Source organism: Agelaius tricolor, unplaced genomic scaffold (assembly GCF_023055355.1).
Source record: "Agelaius tricolor isolate 1412-34295 unplaced genomic scaffold, bAgeTri1.0.p SCAF_10, whole genome shotgun sequence".
NCBI classification, from domain to species: domain Eukaryota; kingdom Metazoa; phylum Chordata; class Aves; order Passeriformes; family Icteridae; genus Agelaius; species Agelaius tricolor.
The window spans coordinates 15603971-15617518 of record NW_027269270.1 but is presented as its reverse complement, the minus strand read 5'-3'; the positions used below and the strand labels follow the sequence as shown (position 1 = coordinate 15617518).

Genomic DNA, 13548 nt, shown 5'->3' with positions numbered 1-13548 from the left:
TCATCCTCGTGCTACTAGTATACACTCTGAAAATGTCTCCTGAATTACATCCCTATTGCTGTAGCTAACGTGATATATGAGCATTATTTTACTGTGTATTTATCTAGCACTGCTGTTTGCTTTGTGTAAATATTATTCCTTGTAATACATCATTTCCAATTGGTTCAGAACAAGAACTGCCAGGGCACATGAGAAGCAGGTGTTGGGACCTCCCCAGCACTGCTTGATGTGTTTAATAATGTTTTTTCATCCTTTAAATAAACAAATGAAACATGATTCCATAAACTATGAGCAGGAAACACAAATATATATAAGAAGTCAACAGTTGAAAACAGTGGACTAGAACGATGTTTTACTCTGAAAATTGATGATCTATTACTGTATGCCCTGACCTCATGAAATCTATCCATCTAGTGGTTAGGCTGAGATTTCAATATGCTAATGAAATTCTTTTTAGCCATGTGCAAGGGGAAACCCAGAAGAAATGGCTGTTTGCTTCATTGGAATGGAAACGTAAAACTTCAGAAAAAAATATCAGTTCCTAGTAAGTTGTCTATGGAATAGATAATTTTTAAAGTTTTAGAATGCACTTCTAAAAGCCAGATCCTTCAGAATGACAACCTAAATGCCACAAATTTTTCACTCAGAACATCTTTTACTAGTTTGAAAGAAGTTGTCTTAGTGCAAGAATCAGCTTTACTCATTGCCCCTCTGATGGGGAATATGCTTCCTAAATTTCCCTGGAGAACTGCTGTGTTGTTACACTCATAGTATGTGGCTAACTTTAAAGGTCTGTTAGTGAGTCTTCCACAACCCCTTTTCTCTTTCTCTTATCGGTGATTGTTTAGTGTTTCATCCTCATTATCATAATCATCATTTGTGTAGTCCTATGTAAACTTAACACTGTGTCTCCTTGAATCTGATTATATCTAGTTAAAACTCTGTCTGGGACAGGGTTGGCTCCATTTTATAAATTAGTTGCATCCCTTTGTGGTGGTACAGCTTCAGTGCAAGAGTGTAATAAATAGATTTTTGTTTCAGCCTTTGGAGGTCTGTCCTACAGTGAATGCCAAAGCTGTGAACTTCTTGTTCTCAGTTAGCTCATGCTCTGATGGAATCATACTTGCTTTATGTGAAGAAAAATCTCTGGTGAAACATTCTCATCTTGAGTTTAGTTAAATTGTGCCTTTCTGCATCTTTTGTGCTGTGTCACTTGCCTGGTTGCATCCTGCCCCTAATTGCACTCTAGACATTTCTGTTTGGGAGGAGGGAGACAGGATCTGACCTTTTATTTTGTGTGTAGAACTTAGCAAAGCTGCACCCCCAGTTAAGCTGATTTCAGGACTCTATTTGACAAAGAAGGAGACTGATGTAATGTTACTCTCTGTACACTCTTTTTTTTTCTGGAAAGATTATTATTCACTTCAGTTCTGTAGTTTACCCTTCATTATCTTGTGTCTCCATTTTTCTCATGTTCCTTTTGTTTCATTTTTCTCTTTTGCTCATGTATTCAGCCTTAAAATCGCCTTAATATTTTTTTCACTTGAGAAATTCTACAGTGCATCTTCATTACTGAGCCCCACTGCATATCTCAAATGCTGCTCTAACCTTGATGATGAATAACATGACAGATTGTAGGTAGATAGGATGAAAACTGATAATGAGGAATGAAAATCAAGTTTACCATTTTTTTGTGGTTATATATTGTACTGTGAAGGAAACACCCCTTCAGAAAATGAAATAAATAGAAAACAAAATCAGATAATACAAATATTTAATAAAATATTTAAATACTTTTATTTACTTAATACTTACAATACTTAAATATTTAATAAAATATTTACAATGGTTTTTAATAACAAATTCCTCCCCACACAGAAGTGTCAGCTAGTAAAACTAGGCTATATACTTGATGTCCAACTCAATTGGAAAAAATCCAGAATTTGAGTAATTTTTAAATGGTGACTAGAAGAATTTGGATTTTTTTTTTTACACAACTGAATTAATCTGTGAGAATGTTTCATCATTTCTTTAACCAAGTCACTGTTCAGAATCACAGAGCAGTTTGGACTCTGCCTAGTGTTTACTGTTTTAATCCTTTAAAGCTCACATATTATATTTTCTTCTAATTTTTCTTTATAATTTACATCCCAGAGCGACATAATGAAAAATATTGCAAACATTTAGCATGCCTCAGTATGGAAAATAGAGTAAAAAATAGAAAAAGCTTGTGATTGGATAATTGGCACAGACTTGTTGATTTGTGTGCTGTTCATCTCAATCTGCATAATCTTTAAACCTAAACTATCTCAACACCAGCCAAGTTTAAGAAGCCAAGCTTCTGCCTGTCGTGGAATTGTGTACCTGTTTCTAAGACATCAACAGATAGGACAAGAACACATGGTCTTAAGCTGCAGCAGGGGACGTTTAGGTTGGACATTAGGAAGAAATTCTTCACAAAAAAAGGTTACTGAGCACTGGAACAGACTGCCCAGAGAAGTGATGGAGTCACTGTCCCTAGAGGTATTTAGGAAAGATTTGGTGTAGTGCTCAGTGCCATGGCCTGGTTGACAAGGTGGTGTTCAGTCATAGGTTGGGCTTGAGGATCTCAAAGGTCTTTTCCAGCCTAGTTGTTTCTGTCACTCTGTGAATTGCTTCTCAGTGGAAAAAAGAGAGGAGGGAGTTTATTACACATATCTATAAGCTGCATCACATTCTCTCTTTTTTTGTCCTTTTTTTCATAGTATGCCGTCTTCCTTGTAGTAGTCTCTTCATTCCTTGTGACAACTGCAGTGGGTTGAAGGAGTCTCTTTAGGCTATATATTGCACCCCCCTCCTGCCCTCCACCCATTTTCAGTCCTTTCCTTCTTATTTCTTGGTACTTTTTCTTTCCTTTCTAACATTTAACTTCCAGTGGGACTTCCTTACTTCTTTCTCATCCCTGTGTGCCTCCATTCCTCACTGTCCCCTCTTGTCATGAGGTTTGAAAATGTTTCTAGGGCTAAGCTGAAGGGGAATACTGTTACTTTACTTTTTCCCTAAGGAAAGAGTTGTACAACAAACAGTCACAGCAGGACTCCAGGTCAGAGCTGCAGCACTGACAGCAAAATAAATTGTCTGTGATTTGAGGAAATCACTTGCACTGATCTCAGTCTGTAGGAAAAACCTTGAAAACTGCCCCATCCGAATAAGGGTGTTGCATTGCAGTTTGTTCATGCAGTTTACTTAATCCTTGTTTATGGCACAGCTGAATCACTGTTACCAGTGTTTGCTCTTCAGTTTGATAAAAGTCAGTCATTGCCATCCAATAAATTTTGAAATCTTCAGAAAAGATGCTGTTGTACAAAAGGAGATTATGTTTAACAGGCTGTTAAGAGGTCTTTTGTAGGGAACTTCAGACCTGAGAGCCATGAGATGTTGGACTGTAAATGTGGATGCAAAACAGTGTAACTAAACACTGTATTACAAAATAGCTGAAAAATTATTGTGAACTCCTGCATATATTATAATGCACTGTGCATGAAGGGGACTCCAGATTTGAGGAGTAGCTTGACCCTTGAGAGGTTTATGCTGACAAGGTAATTCCAGTGGTGCCATTGCAAGGACTGCAGGGTGAGTTGGAGGCCCATGTATTTTGGGTTGTTGTAGGGTGATATCAGTCTGATTGTGAGTGATTTTCTGTCAGAATACATGCTTTTCACTGGAAGAAATCACCTGTGTTCAATCATACTTCCTGAAATATGATTGTTTACTTTGTCTTTACATTTTTCCCTCTTATTTTGTCTTGTACTTGCTTTGATTTCTCTGCAGTGTTCCTGAGTGAGCTACACAAACTGCTTTTAAAGCAGCTCACACTGTAATCAAAATAATATTTAAAAAGCTTTGAAGAAAGATGAATGTTATAAGGGAAATTGTATGTTTACTTATTTACACTTATTAAATATCCTCGTTATTGTTATGCACAATTGAATAGAAACAGTCAGTTTGGAGAATTATCCATGAAAAGGAAGCCTTTGATGTTAGATGAGTATTGGAGGTTGATGTGTGCTTGTTTCTGTGAGAAGCAAAAGCAGTGTTAGATTGACCCCACTGAACTACTTAAGAGGTTTATATTGATTGTAGAGTAATTAATATTTAACCCAGAGTTTCCTTCCAGATGAAAAAATTTCCTCCCAGAAAAATTTCTAGATGAACATACTTCTATGTTCAGAGGTTGTAAATGTGAAAAGCAGAGTTACAGATCAGCTCACTCAGCTCACCAGCTTTTTCTTTGTTTCAAATCTCCTTTTAAAAATACATGTAATGGGAGGGAAGAAAAGAAACTGTTTACAATAACCATGAATAAAGCCACTGCTGTGCACAGTGTCATCATAAGGCCATTGTGTCATTTCAGTTGCACTTAAAACCTATTTTTAAGACTTTGCTACTGCGGAGACCTTGTAGTGAGCTTACAGAATTTTACTACAGAGGAGTATGACTTTGGCCCACTGTCAGAGCACAGCCTGTAGTGGTAGGTTTCCAGTTTTTCTCTATCTCAGCAGCACACACCTAGTTTGTCATGAATATTTTCAGATTAAGTCTGTTTCATTACATTCATGCAAAGATATGTAGGTCATATGTGTCAGGCTTCTGTGTTTTCAAGGTGGCAGTCTCAGGGTGAAACAGCAACTTGGTTTAGAGGCTCTTACTGGCTTCCAGCTTGCTAAGTACACACAATCCTTGCTTTTTCATGTGATAGTTGGAGGGTAAGATATGTTATCAGAAGATATCAGAAGATGCTTATGTTGCCACAATTACAGAATTTACTGTTCTGTCAAAGCACTTTCCACATATCTCTCTTTGAGATATGACCTTTTCTCTCAGCTGAAGCTCTAGTTCAGAAAAATGCTGAAGATCAGTCAGGGATGCACACAATATAGAGGAAAAACTGCAGGAGGCAGCCTGTAGCTGCCCAGGTGAGAAGCTGAACAAAGCCAGCATCATCCTGTATCATCCTGTGAGTCTCCTGTTACTTGTCTTGCAAACTGAGATCATCTGAAAGAACACATCTTTGTTTCTCTGCTCATTATTATAGTTTATGTGAAAATAAGAGGTGTGACTGTCTGAAGGTAAAAGGAATTATTTTGTACCTGGAACATTAGGAAATTGTTCTTCCTCTTGTGCTTGACCCAAGAGATGATTCTAGACTTTGCTTCATCTAAGTCCTGTTAATATAAGTTTAAAGGCTGGCTGTAGTGGTAAGAAAAATTATGTTAATATAGCACATTATTCTGAGTTGTTCTGCTCTTCGTTTTTGAGATGTATCTGTTGGCTTTGCTAATAAAGATGCAGGTTTACAATTAGTGTTGCGGAACAGTTTGAAGAGGAATGAGGTTCTGTTCTGTCACTGTGTTGTTCAGCTAATTCCAGCTTAGGTGTGATTTGGTGCTTCTCTCCTACATGTGATAATGGAAGAGGAAGAAAGGAGAGCAGCACATCTTTATTTTATGATCTTATATTGAGTTTGAAGCACTGTTGGTGACATCATCATTTGATTTTAAAGATATCACAGTGAAAAAGTAAATATGGAAATGTATAAAGCTTTTTCAGCCCCTTTCAAAAACTTGAACTTGATGTTAAAGGCAGTTAAGTATTTTCTCCTGTAAATGTATTATCTACTTTATGTTTATACAATTGAAGTAAAATAAAACACATAGATCAGATGGACTCTTTGTTCTTAATTTGGTTTTTTGTCCTCTTTTAAGTGTATGCAATCTTTCCCACCCCTCCCAGCCAAGTCCTGTTGCCACCCAAGTGCATTTCCTGAGTGGATTTCTCTAGGAGACAGAATTGGAGAGCTGTACGATGGCATTTCTATATTTAAATTAGATGGAGCAGAATAGGCTGTATAATTTGCTTAATCAGTGCTCATGCTCTAATTTCCTTGGATGAGATTTTTTTTGTGGTCCAGTCTTATCTTTAGCTTTCTATCTGGTAGCCAAGTCTGCTATTTGGCATGATTTCAGAGCGTTGGGTGCATTTTTCTTCTGACAAAATATCAAGGGGATGCTGTGATAAAGCAAATTCTGCACACAGAGCTTTTCAAGCATGATAAATTGATTTAGGTGGAAATGTGACAGGAAAATACATGTCTCCAAAATAAAGAGATGGTGTAAAATAAAGCGTAGTTGATTAGAGCTGTGCAGAAACATTGTGAAGATGGTAAATAGGTAAATAAATGGAAAAGATGCAGATTCATCTGCTGTTACATAAACTGTACCTATTCTGGGATCAGGATTCAGCAGTTTTGGTACAGGCATTTCCTGTAGTTATTTTATCTGAACATGACCAAATAGTGCTTCACTTCTGTTGTTTCAAACCTTTTCTATCACATTTTAATGACTTGATAGACTGATGTATACAAAACAATCTGTTTCTGTTCAGTAAGTTGTGGTGAGATCTTCACATGGCTTCTTTTCTATTTTTCCATGAAATAAAATACATTTTTGCTATTGTAGCATTATATTTTTCTAATAACTCTTAATAATTTCCTTCAGAAATACCTCAGTTCTGTTCTCTTACCTGTGCTGTTGATGACAGCAAATGTTTATATTCTGTTAATGACAAAGGCAGACATTTAGCAATAGTCAGGATACTTGGTGTTCTAGAGTAAAGCACCAGCTTCAAACAATGATTTTTTATCTAGTATTAAACAGCCATGGGTTGGTCCTTTTTGTGATAGCCAGTTAAGTGACATTGACCTGAAATGTATGGAAATTTTCTGATTGAGCTTGCTTAGAAGAAATACCCTTGGTAATTTGTAAACATCTGAAGAAGACAGTATCTGAAGTCAGAATTAGGCTGAGTCTGTTGGGGGACTCAGCACATACTTTTGGGCAAAAGCAAGGGTGCTGTTTGTTTTCCCCTTTGTAACAAGATTGGGATGAAAAACAAGTATCAGTGTGATAATCAGTCTAGGGTGGTTTTTTTTGGTGAAAATCTCTAGGAACATTAGGCACTTTTTGTTGGATAATACAAACAGATAGCAGGCAGATGACCTGAGATTTTACCCTTCAGTTCAGTGAAAACCAGAGTATGAACTCTAAAGGCAAAAATCTGGATTTTGCAATCTCCATTTGATTTGATGAGTGAAAAGAAGGCCCAACAATCTTCATGGGTTCTTTCTGTCAGGGGCCTCTCTCCTTATTGTTCTGGAGAAAAGAGGAGAAACAGTGCACCACGGGAGTGGCATGCCCTTGTGAGTAATGCTCATGAGGGACGTGGTTCACTGCCAGCTTAGAGGAAGAACAGAGTTGTACTGAAAGCATCAGTGATCAATTATATATTGTCAAAAGAAAACAGAGAAGCTGGCTCATATTGTCAAGCTACAGGATATATTCCCCAAGAGAAACCATTGCAGAAGTATTGACAGCTAGTACAGGAGTTTTGCTGACCTCAGGCAATAGTCACAATAAGAGCATCTGATGAAATAATTGCACAAGGTTTTGAAAAATGCATGAAAAGGTCACCTTGATGTTTGGCTTAGGACTTCTATATCTGAAATTAATTATTTTGTGTTACTCCCAAGTTTGCAAGTTAGGCAGGCTTTGCTTTGTCACCTTCTGTGTTCAAAGTTAGGGGTAGGCAGAAAAGGAGGCAGTAGAAATGGTAAAAAATGACACTGTGATTGAGATTGTGACTAGAGGAGAAAGAAGGAAAAAGAAAGATCATGTATTGAACCAAGCACCTTTGGAGGTCTACAAAACTGTCCCCAGTACAAGACACTTAATTCCTAGTATCTGGCCACAGATTCCTTGGATCTGTAGATTGACCATGGTATGGGGAAGCATCAGAAGCCTGAGTTCCTAATGCTACAGACCATCACTGCCTGGGTCCTTGCTGGACAGCCCTTACTGGCCAACTGCAGAACTGCTGCCCTTGGGAATCTTTGCTGTAGAACCTGTGTGGAAATCTTTATACCCAGGGGCTTTTCCCTTCATCAGTCCTGTGTCTTTCCTGTTAGAGTGCCTGGAGTTTTGCTACACAGTGAACATGGATAATAAAGACTCATCTATATTCTTTGCATGTACCTGGCTTATTCTGGAATGTTTGTAAACAGTTATTAGCTCTTCACTATTAGCAGCAGAAGAGAAGGGACTAACCACAAAGACCAAAGACATATTTTATATATCTTATGTATGCTAGAAGTGTTTTTCAGGAATTTAGAGATAGCTTGCATCACAATTGTAGTAATGGCCTTTCTAAACGTTTGCATATAAAAATATACCTAATTATGTTCAGTGGTTGAAGAAAACCTATTGTACTCATGAAAGCTTATGAGACAAACTGCAGCTAACTACAAATAAAGCCTTAATTTGAGCATACAAAGAAACACACTGAGAAACCTGACAGCGAGTGGCCTTAGAAACCATTCCCTCACAGCACCTTCCCAGCAGGGCAAGTGTGTGATTCTGTTTCTTCCTTTTCTTCTCTCCCCAACTGTTTCTTGTCACCAGTCTTCTTTGCTTTAGGCCATAGCAGTGGCTGAAAAGGTCAAAACGTGTTAATTTTCACCATTGCATGGGTATGAGGCAGTCAGCAACTGGAAAAAAAATACTGTCTTTATTACTCATGCTGTCAGATTAGATGTGGGAATTGTCTGTTATTTCAGCTGTTGCATGATAGAGTTTATAAATTGGTAGAAATCTGAAGGCAGAGTGAATAGGTCACTGAATGTAGCTTTAAAAGCTGCTGTCATGTTGGATTTACAAAACTTGAAGACTTCTGGTAATAAACAAGCGTATGATGATTTGATAATTGTTCCTGTCTTTCATAAGGAAAGCCTTTCCAGACTTTATACTACCTGTGGAATATATTTTCAAAAGCCTTTTGTAAATATCTTGTCTGTTAATCTTCAGGATGATTTTAAATGCCACCTATGAATATAATTTTATTTACTGAATTTTATTTTCATTTACAGACAATATGGTAACAAGATAGGTCTCATTATCTCAACTTTCACTGATGTCATGCCTGGAACTTCATTATTCCATCTGATACTGGCAAATCTTTATGCAATTACTTAGATCTGTCTTTGCATGCTTAGGTTTCCCAGCAAACAGTGTTTCTCTGACTCCTTGAAATAAGTTTCCCTTGACATTTAATTTGGCTGATGTGGTGACACAAGTTTAGGCATAAATTATACCCTTTATGTCAGCCCACACCCACTGAGATATCCTCATGAGAGACCATGTGTAGGCAGTTGTATCAGCCCTCCCTCCAGAGATACCCAGATATAGAAGAAAGTTTCATTTATGCGGAGGTGCCCTGGAGGAGTATGAACAACTGAGCTTTCTGAGGGCATGCCTTGAATTATTTCTTCTGCTGGTAATGCTGCTTGAGCTCCTTCACAGGCAGCAAGCACTGCTCACAGGGTTTGCTGTATCAGACTCATAAGTGGACTGGTGCTGGGGCAGGGTGGGACCCTCATGCAGGAGGTGACAGAGGGGACATCCTTGGGTGTGATACCAAGTTCCTGCCTTATGTCTCAGGAGTCTGTTCCTGGTGAGCTTTGGTGTCCTGCGCATGAGTTGTGCCTGAATGGGATTAGATGCCTCCTCTAAAGTTATGTATCTAATTCTGGCTTACTCTCTGCCTGTAGTTTCTTTCCTGAAGATGGGACCTCATATCTTTTGGAAATTGTATGCTGTGTTCTATGTTTTGTCTCATGAGAAGAATAATCAGGAAAAATACTAGAGAATTAATCAGAAAAAAAAATGCCATGCAGTGTATGATGGCTGTGGACATGATATAGGAAATAAAAGAAAAAGCTACTCTCTTCCCACAGTTTAAGCTCCTTATAGAAGTGGCTTAAATGTGGACTAGTAATGTATTTCTGGGAAAATGCTATTTTGGGAAAAACAGAAAAAAGAAATTAATATCAGCTAAACGTTGATGAAGAAGAAGAGAAAAACGTCTTATACTATCTGTTTTTATCTTGTCCCAAATGAAACATTCCAATTTTACGTCTATAAATTACATTTCAAGACCAAATTCAGTAGAAGGTAGAACAAAACATTTATCTGCTATTTGAATAAAATGTTATTTCAAACCCTTGGGACACACTTTTGGTTTGGTTTCTTTTTCTTTTGACCAATGAAAATTACTTTTCCCCTTGGTTTATATGTGTGATTTACTAGTTGAACTGAGAAAATAATTATTTCTTATGTTCTTCCTCTCATTGAGTTCAGGCATGGGACTGGATGCAGAATATGGGAACTGAATGGTTTGAGAAAGAAAATAGGAGAGTTTTATCCTCAAATGAAATAGCATTTGTTTTGTGTGACTGACCAGGGATATAGCATAGATATGCTTTTATGAGTATTCAGCTGGATTATGGGTGAGATTTAAATAATATGTTACTAAGCTTTAGGATGTAATAGCTTGTCTAAAAATAGGATTGGATTATTAAGATTAATGTAATCTTTGTAGCTTTTGTTATTATTTAGAATGCAAGACATTCAGTCTTTAGTGCTAGAATTGATGATATTTTCATTTCCATTTCCAAGAAAAATAAATATATGAAGGATAATTCAAGCATTGTTAAAATTCAACTGGCAACATTTTAAAAGTGAATACATCCAAACAACTCCATAGAGCAAAGGATAAAACTTTGAAATTAAAATTGCACTATTGCACTAAAATTGCACTGTCTCAATTATTGTGTGTGCTTAGTTGCAACCTGCATGGATTTCAGCAGGTTGATTGTTCATGTTGAGCTCGCTGCACACCCAAAGGACTGTATGAGGAATTTTATTTACGCTGAACATCAGAATCCCTATTGCACAAGTGTGTTTTCTGGCAGTTCCAAAAGGGAATGATAATTGTTTATCCTTAATCATGACAGTAACATAGTGGGATTTGAAACAAAAACGTGTTTCTTAATCATTGAATGATTTGTATTTGATAAAAGGACAATTTTTTCCATTGGTGTTACTTTTGTTGCTTCTGTGAGTTTCTTAAGCCTTAGATGCAGTTTTGAACCTTACTGATCATGTCATCAGCAGTCACTGAACAAAAATACCAGTTGCTGACATCAGTTACAATTACATAGCTTATGGTGGTATAAGGGATGTTATTTTTACAGTTACAAAGTTTCATCTGCTAATACAGTTTTTGTGTGAGGATATACATAATGTGAGGTGTGAGGACTGTGTGTTCCGTAGCCTTGTAGTTTCTGAGTACCAAACTTAGTGTCTTGGGTTTAAATGTTTTGTTTTCACTCTACATCCTGTATATTCCAAATCTGACACGAAAACTGTTGTTGTAAATTATTTTTATGGATCCTTAGCTCATCTCCATTCCTGTAATAAAGTAGCTTTCTAGCTTGGATTCAGATAGGTAGTGTAATTTCAAATGAGCTTTAACACAATCTTTATGGGAAATCACACAGCTAAGTAAAACATTGATTTATTAAAAACCTCAAAGTCATGCTTTTGGGGAAGATGAAAGAGGGAACTGGTTTAGCACAACTTTGAAATAACAGCAGTGTGTACTCCAGTCAAGAAAGCACACCTTGTAGTGTTAAGAGGAAAGACATGTTTGATTGTCTCATATCTCATGGGTGTGTGAGAAGCACAAGGCAGGAGACACAAGAATAAATAGCACATATTTCCTTGAATGGCTTTTTACAACTGTACCTGACTGAATCTGCCATCACTGTCTTTCAGAAATATCGACAGTATATGTCTGGACTTCTCACTCCTCCTTATGGTGTTATGGAAACTGGCTCCAACAATGACAGTAAGTATGAGAGATTAGATATGAGGTGGTGGGCAAGCAAATGAGAAAAGGAAAGAAAGGGGAAGATGGAGATTCTCCAGGTTTGGGTACTGCACTTTAAAAAATTAATTCAGTTTGGTATTACAGCTGCATTAGTACTGCATGTAGTAGAAGACACTTTGGAACTTGCCCAACTGCCTTCCCATCTGTGTACAAGTGTACACAGAGCTGCACCAAAATCTGCACTATGACCCAGGCCTGTTGATGAAAACATACTGGATGATGTTGTGCAGCATTTTACTACTTGTGTTACATCAACCATGGAACATGGCCATGAGTCCTGTTAGTAAAATAAATATTACAAACTGTCTCAATTTTTTTTTAGTTAGGATGGGTTGCACAATTTGCAGGAGAATCTAGGTTAGTGCTTGAGCTTGCAGTAAACATGCTGCTCTCTAATCTTTGTTACATAGCTAAATAATTTTGGGTATGTCTCTGCCTCATGAGAACCTGTCAAGCTGTGGGAGAGTGCTGTAGACATGAATCCTAGGGCAGCCTTTGGAATTCATCACTTATGTAAAGCAAAACACTTATATTTATTTGCCAGGGATCCTCTGGATGCCAGGCAGGACAATTTCTGATGGCTAGCAATTGCATCTGCACATTGTGTCTCCTATGTTAGATGTTCAATTTGTTTTCTTTGCAGGATAATAGTATAGAATATCATAGCTATGCTGATTAGTGCAAACTCAATGTCACATTTGACTGCCAGGTACTGAGACACAGATAATGTTAAATGAAAAAGTATAAATAACTCCTGTATACATGCTTCAGATACTAAATTTTGAATAAGAACCGTGCTTAACAAGCTGTTAAAATACTGACCCAAGTTAGCTTTTTGTCTTTTTTGTGTTCAACAGAGGAAGCTTTTTTCTGAATAAATGTTTTGTTCTTTAAAAGTTGCAGGTTAATGTGTGTGTTATCAAAGTATTGAACTCTCAAATACACTGTTCTACTAATAAATATTTCCACTGTCACTCAAAGAATGTACAGTATGTATTTATTTTCTGTATTCTTTTTTTAGGAATGCCAGATAAAGACAGTATGTCAAACAGTGCTCTTTGCCAAGTTTCTAAAAATTGTAATAAGGTAAATCACTCACAGTTTTGCCTCTTTTTTTTTTGGTTTTTTTTTTTTTTTTTTTTTTTTTTTTTTTTTTTTTGGTTGTTGTTGTTGTTGTTGGAGGGGGAGGAATTTGGTTATGAAAAATGTAAAAGTATTCAGCATTCAATTGAAAATAACTGAGTGCAAATGCAAGCATGTGGTTGATGCATTTGAGTACAGTATACAAATTATAAGAATGCCTTAGGCCTTTTATCATTTAACTGAAGAAAGCATCTGGTTCAGGATTATTACAAAGTGTACTACTACCCAAGTTCGTGTTACAGTCTGGTTTCTTGGTCTTTGTTGGAAAAGTGCTGAGGATGAGGAAGAAAAGCAGTGCTATGACAAAACCTGTGGATAACCAGTGGATCATAAAATTCATTATTAAATCCTATTTTAAGGTGTACCTGAGTCTGAACTGATGCATAGGCATTGTTCTGGCCCTTTGCTCAGGGTGAATTTTCTCCTATGTTCAGAGAGCAGCTTTACATCCCAGCTCTCCTTTGTAAAATAGTTCTGTGCCTTCAGCCTCTCCAGATGAGGACCCACATGAAAGAACTCATGAATATTTCTGTGCCAGCTTCAATAGTGGGATAGAGTATATATATAGATTAATAGTGGGAA

The 13548-nt window shown here is 37.1% G+C and overlaps 1 protein-coding gene across 3 annotated transcripts in view; it reads left to right on the top strand.

The window, feature by feature from the left end:
* Positions 1-13548, top strand: part of RAPGEF4 (Rap guanine nucleotide exchange factor 4) — a 141856-nt gene that overhangs the window by 54333 nt on the left and 73975 nt on the right. For all 3 annotated transcript variants that reach the window (XM_071434900.1, XM_071434901.1, XM_071434902.1), the window contains 2 exons: positions 11709-11781; positions 12845-12909. In XM_071434900.1, the coding sequence (XP_071291001.1) occupies positions 11709-11781; positions 12845-12909 (138 nt within the window). The remainder of the gene's footprint in view (positions 1-11708; positions 11782-12844; positions 12910-13548) is intronic.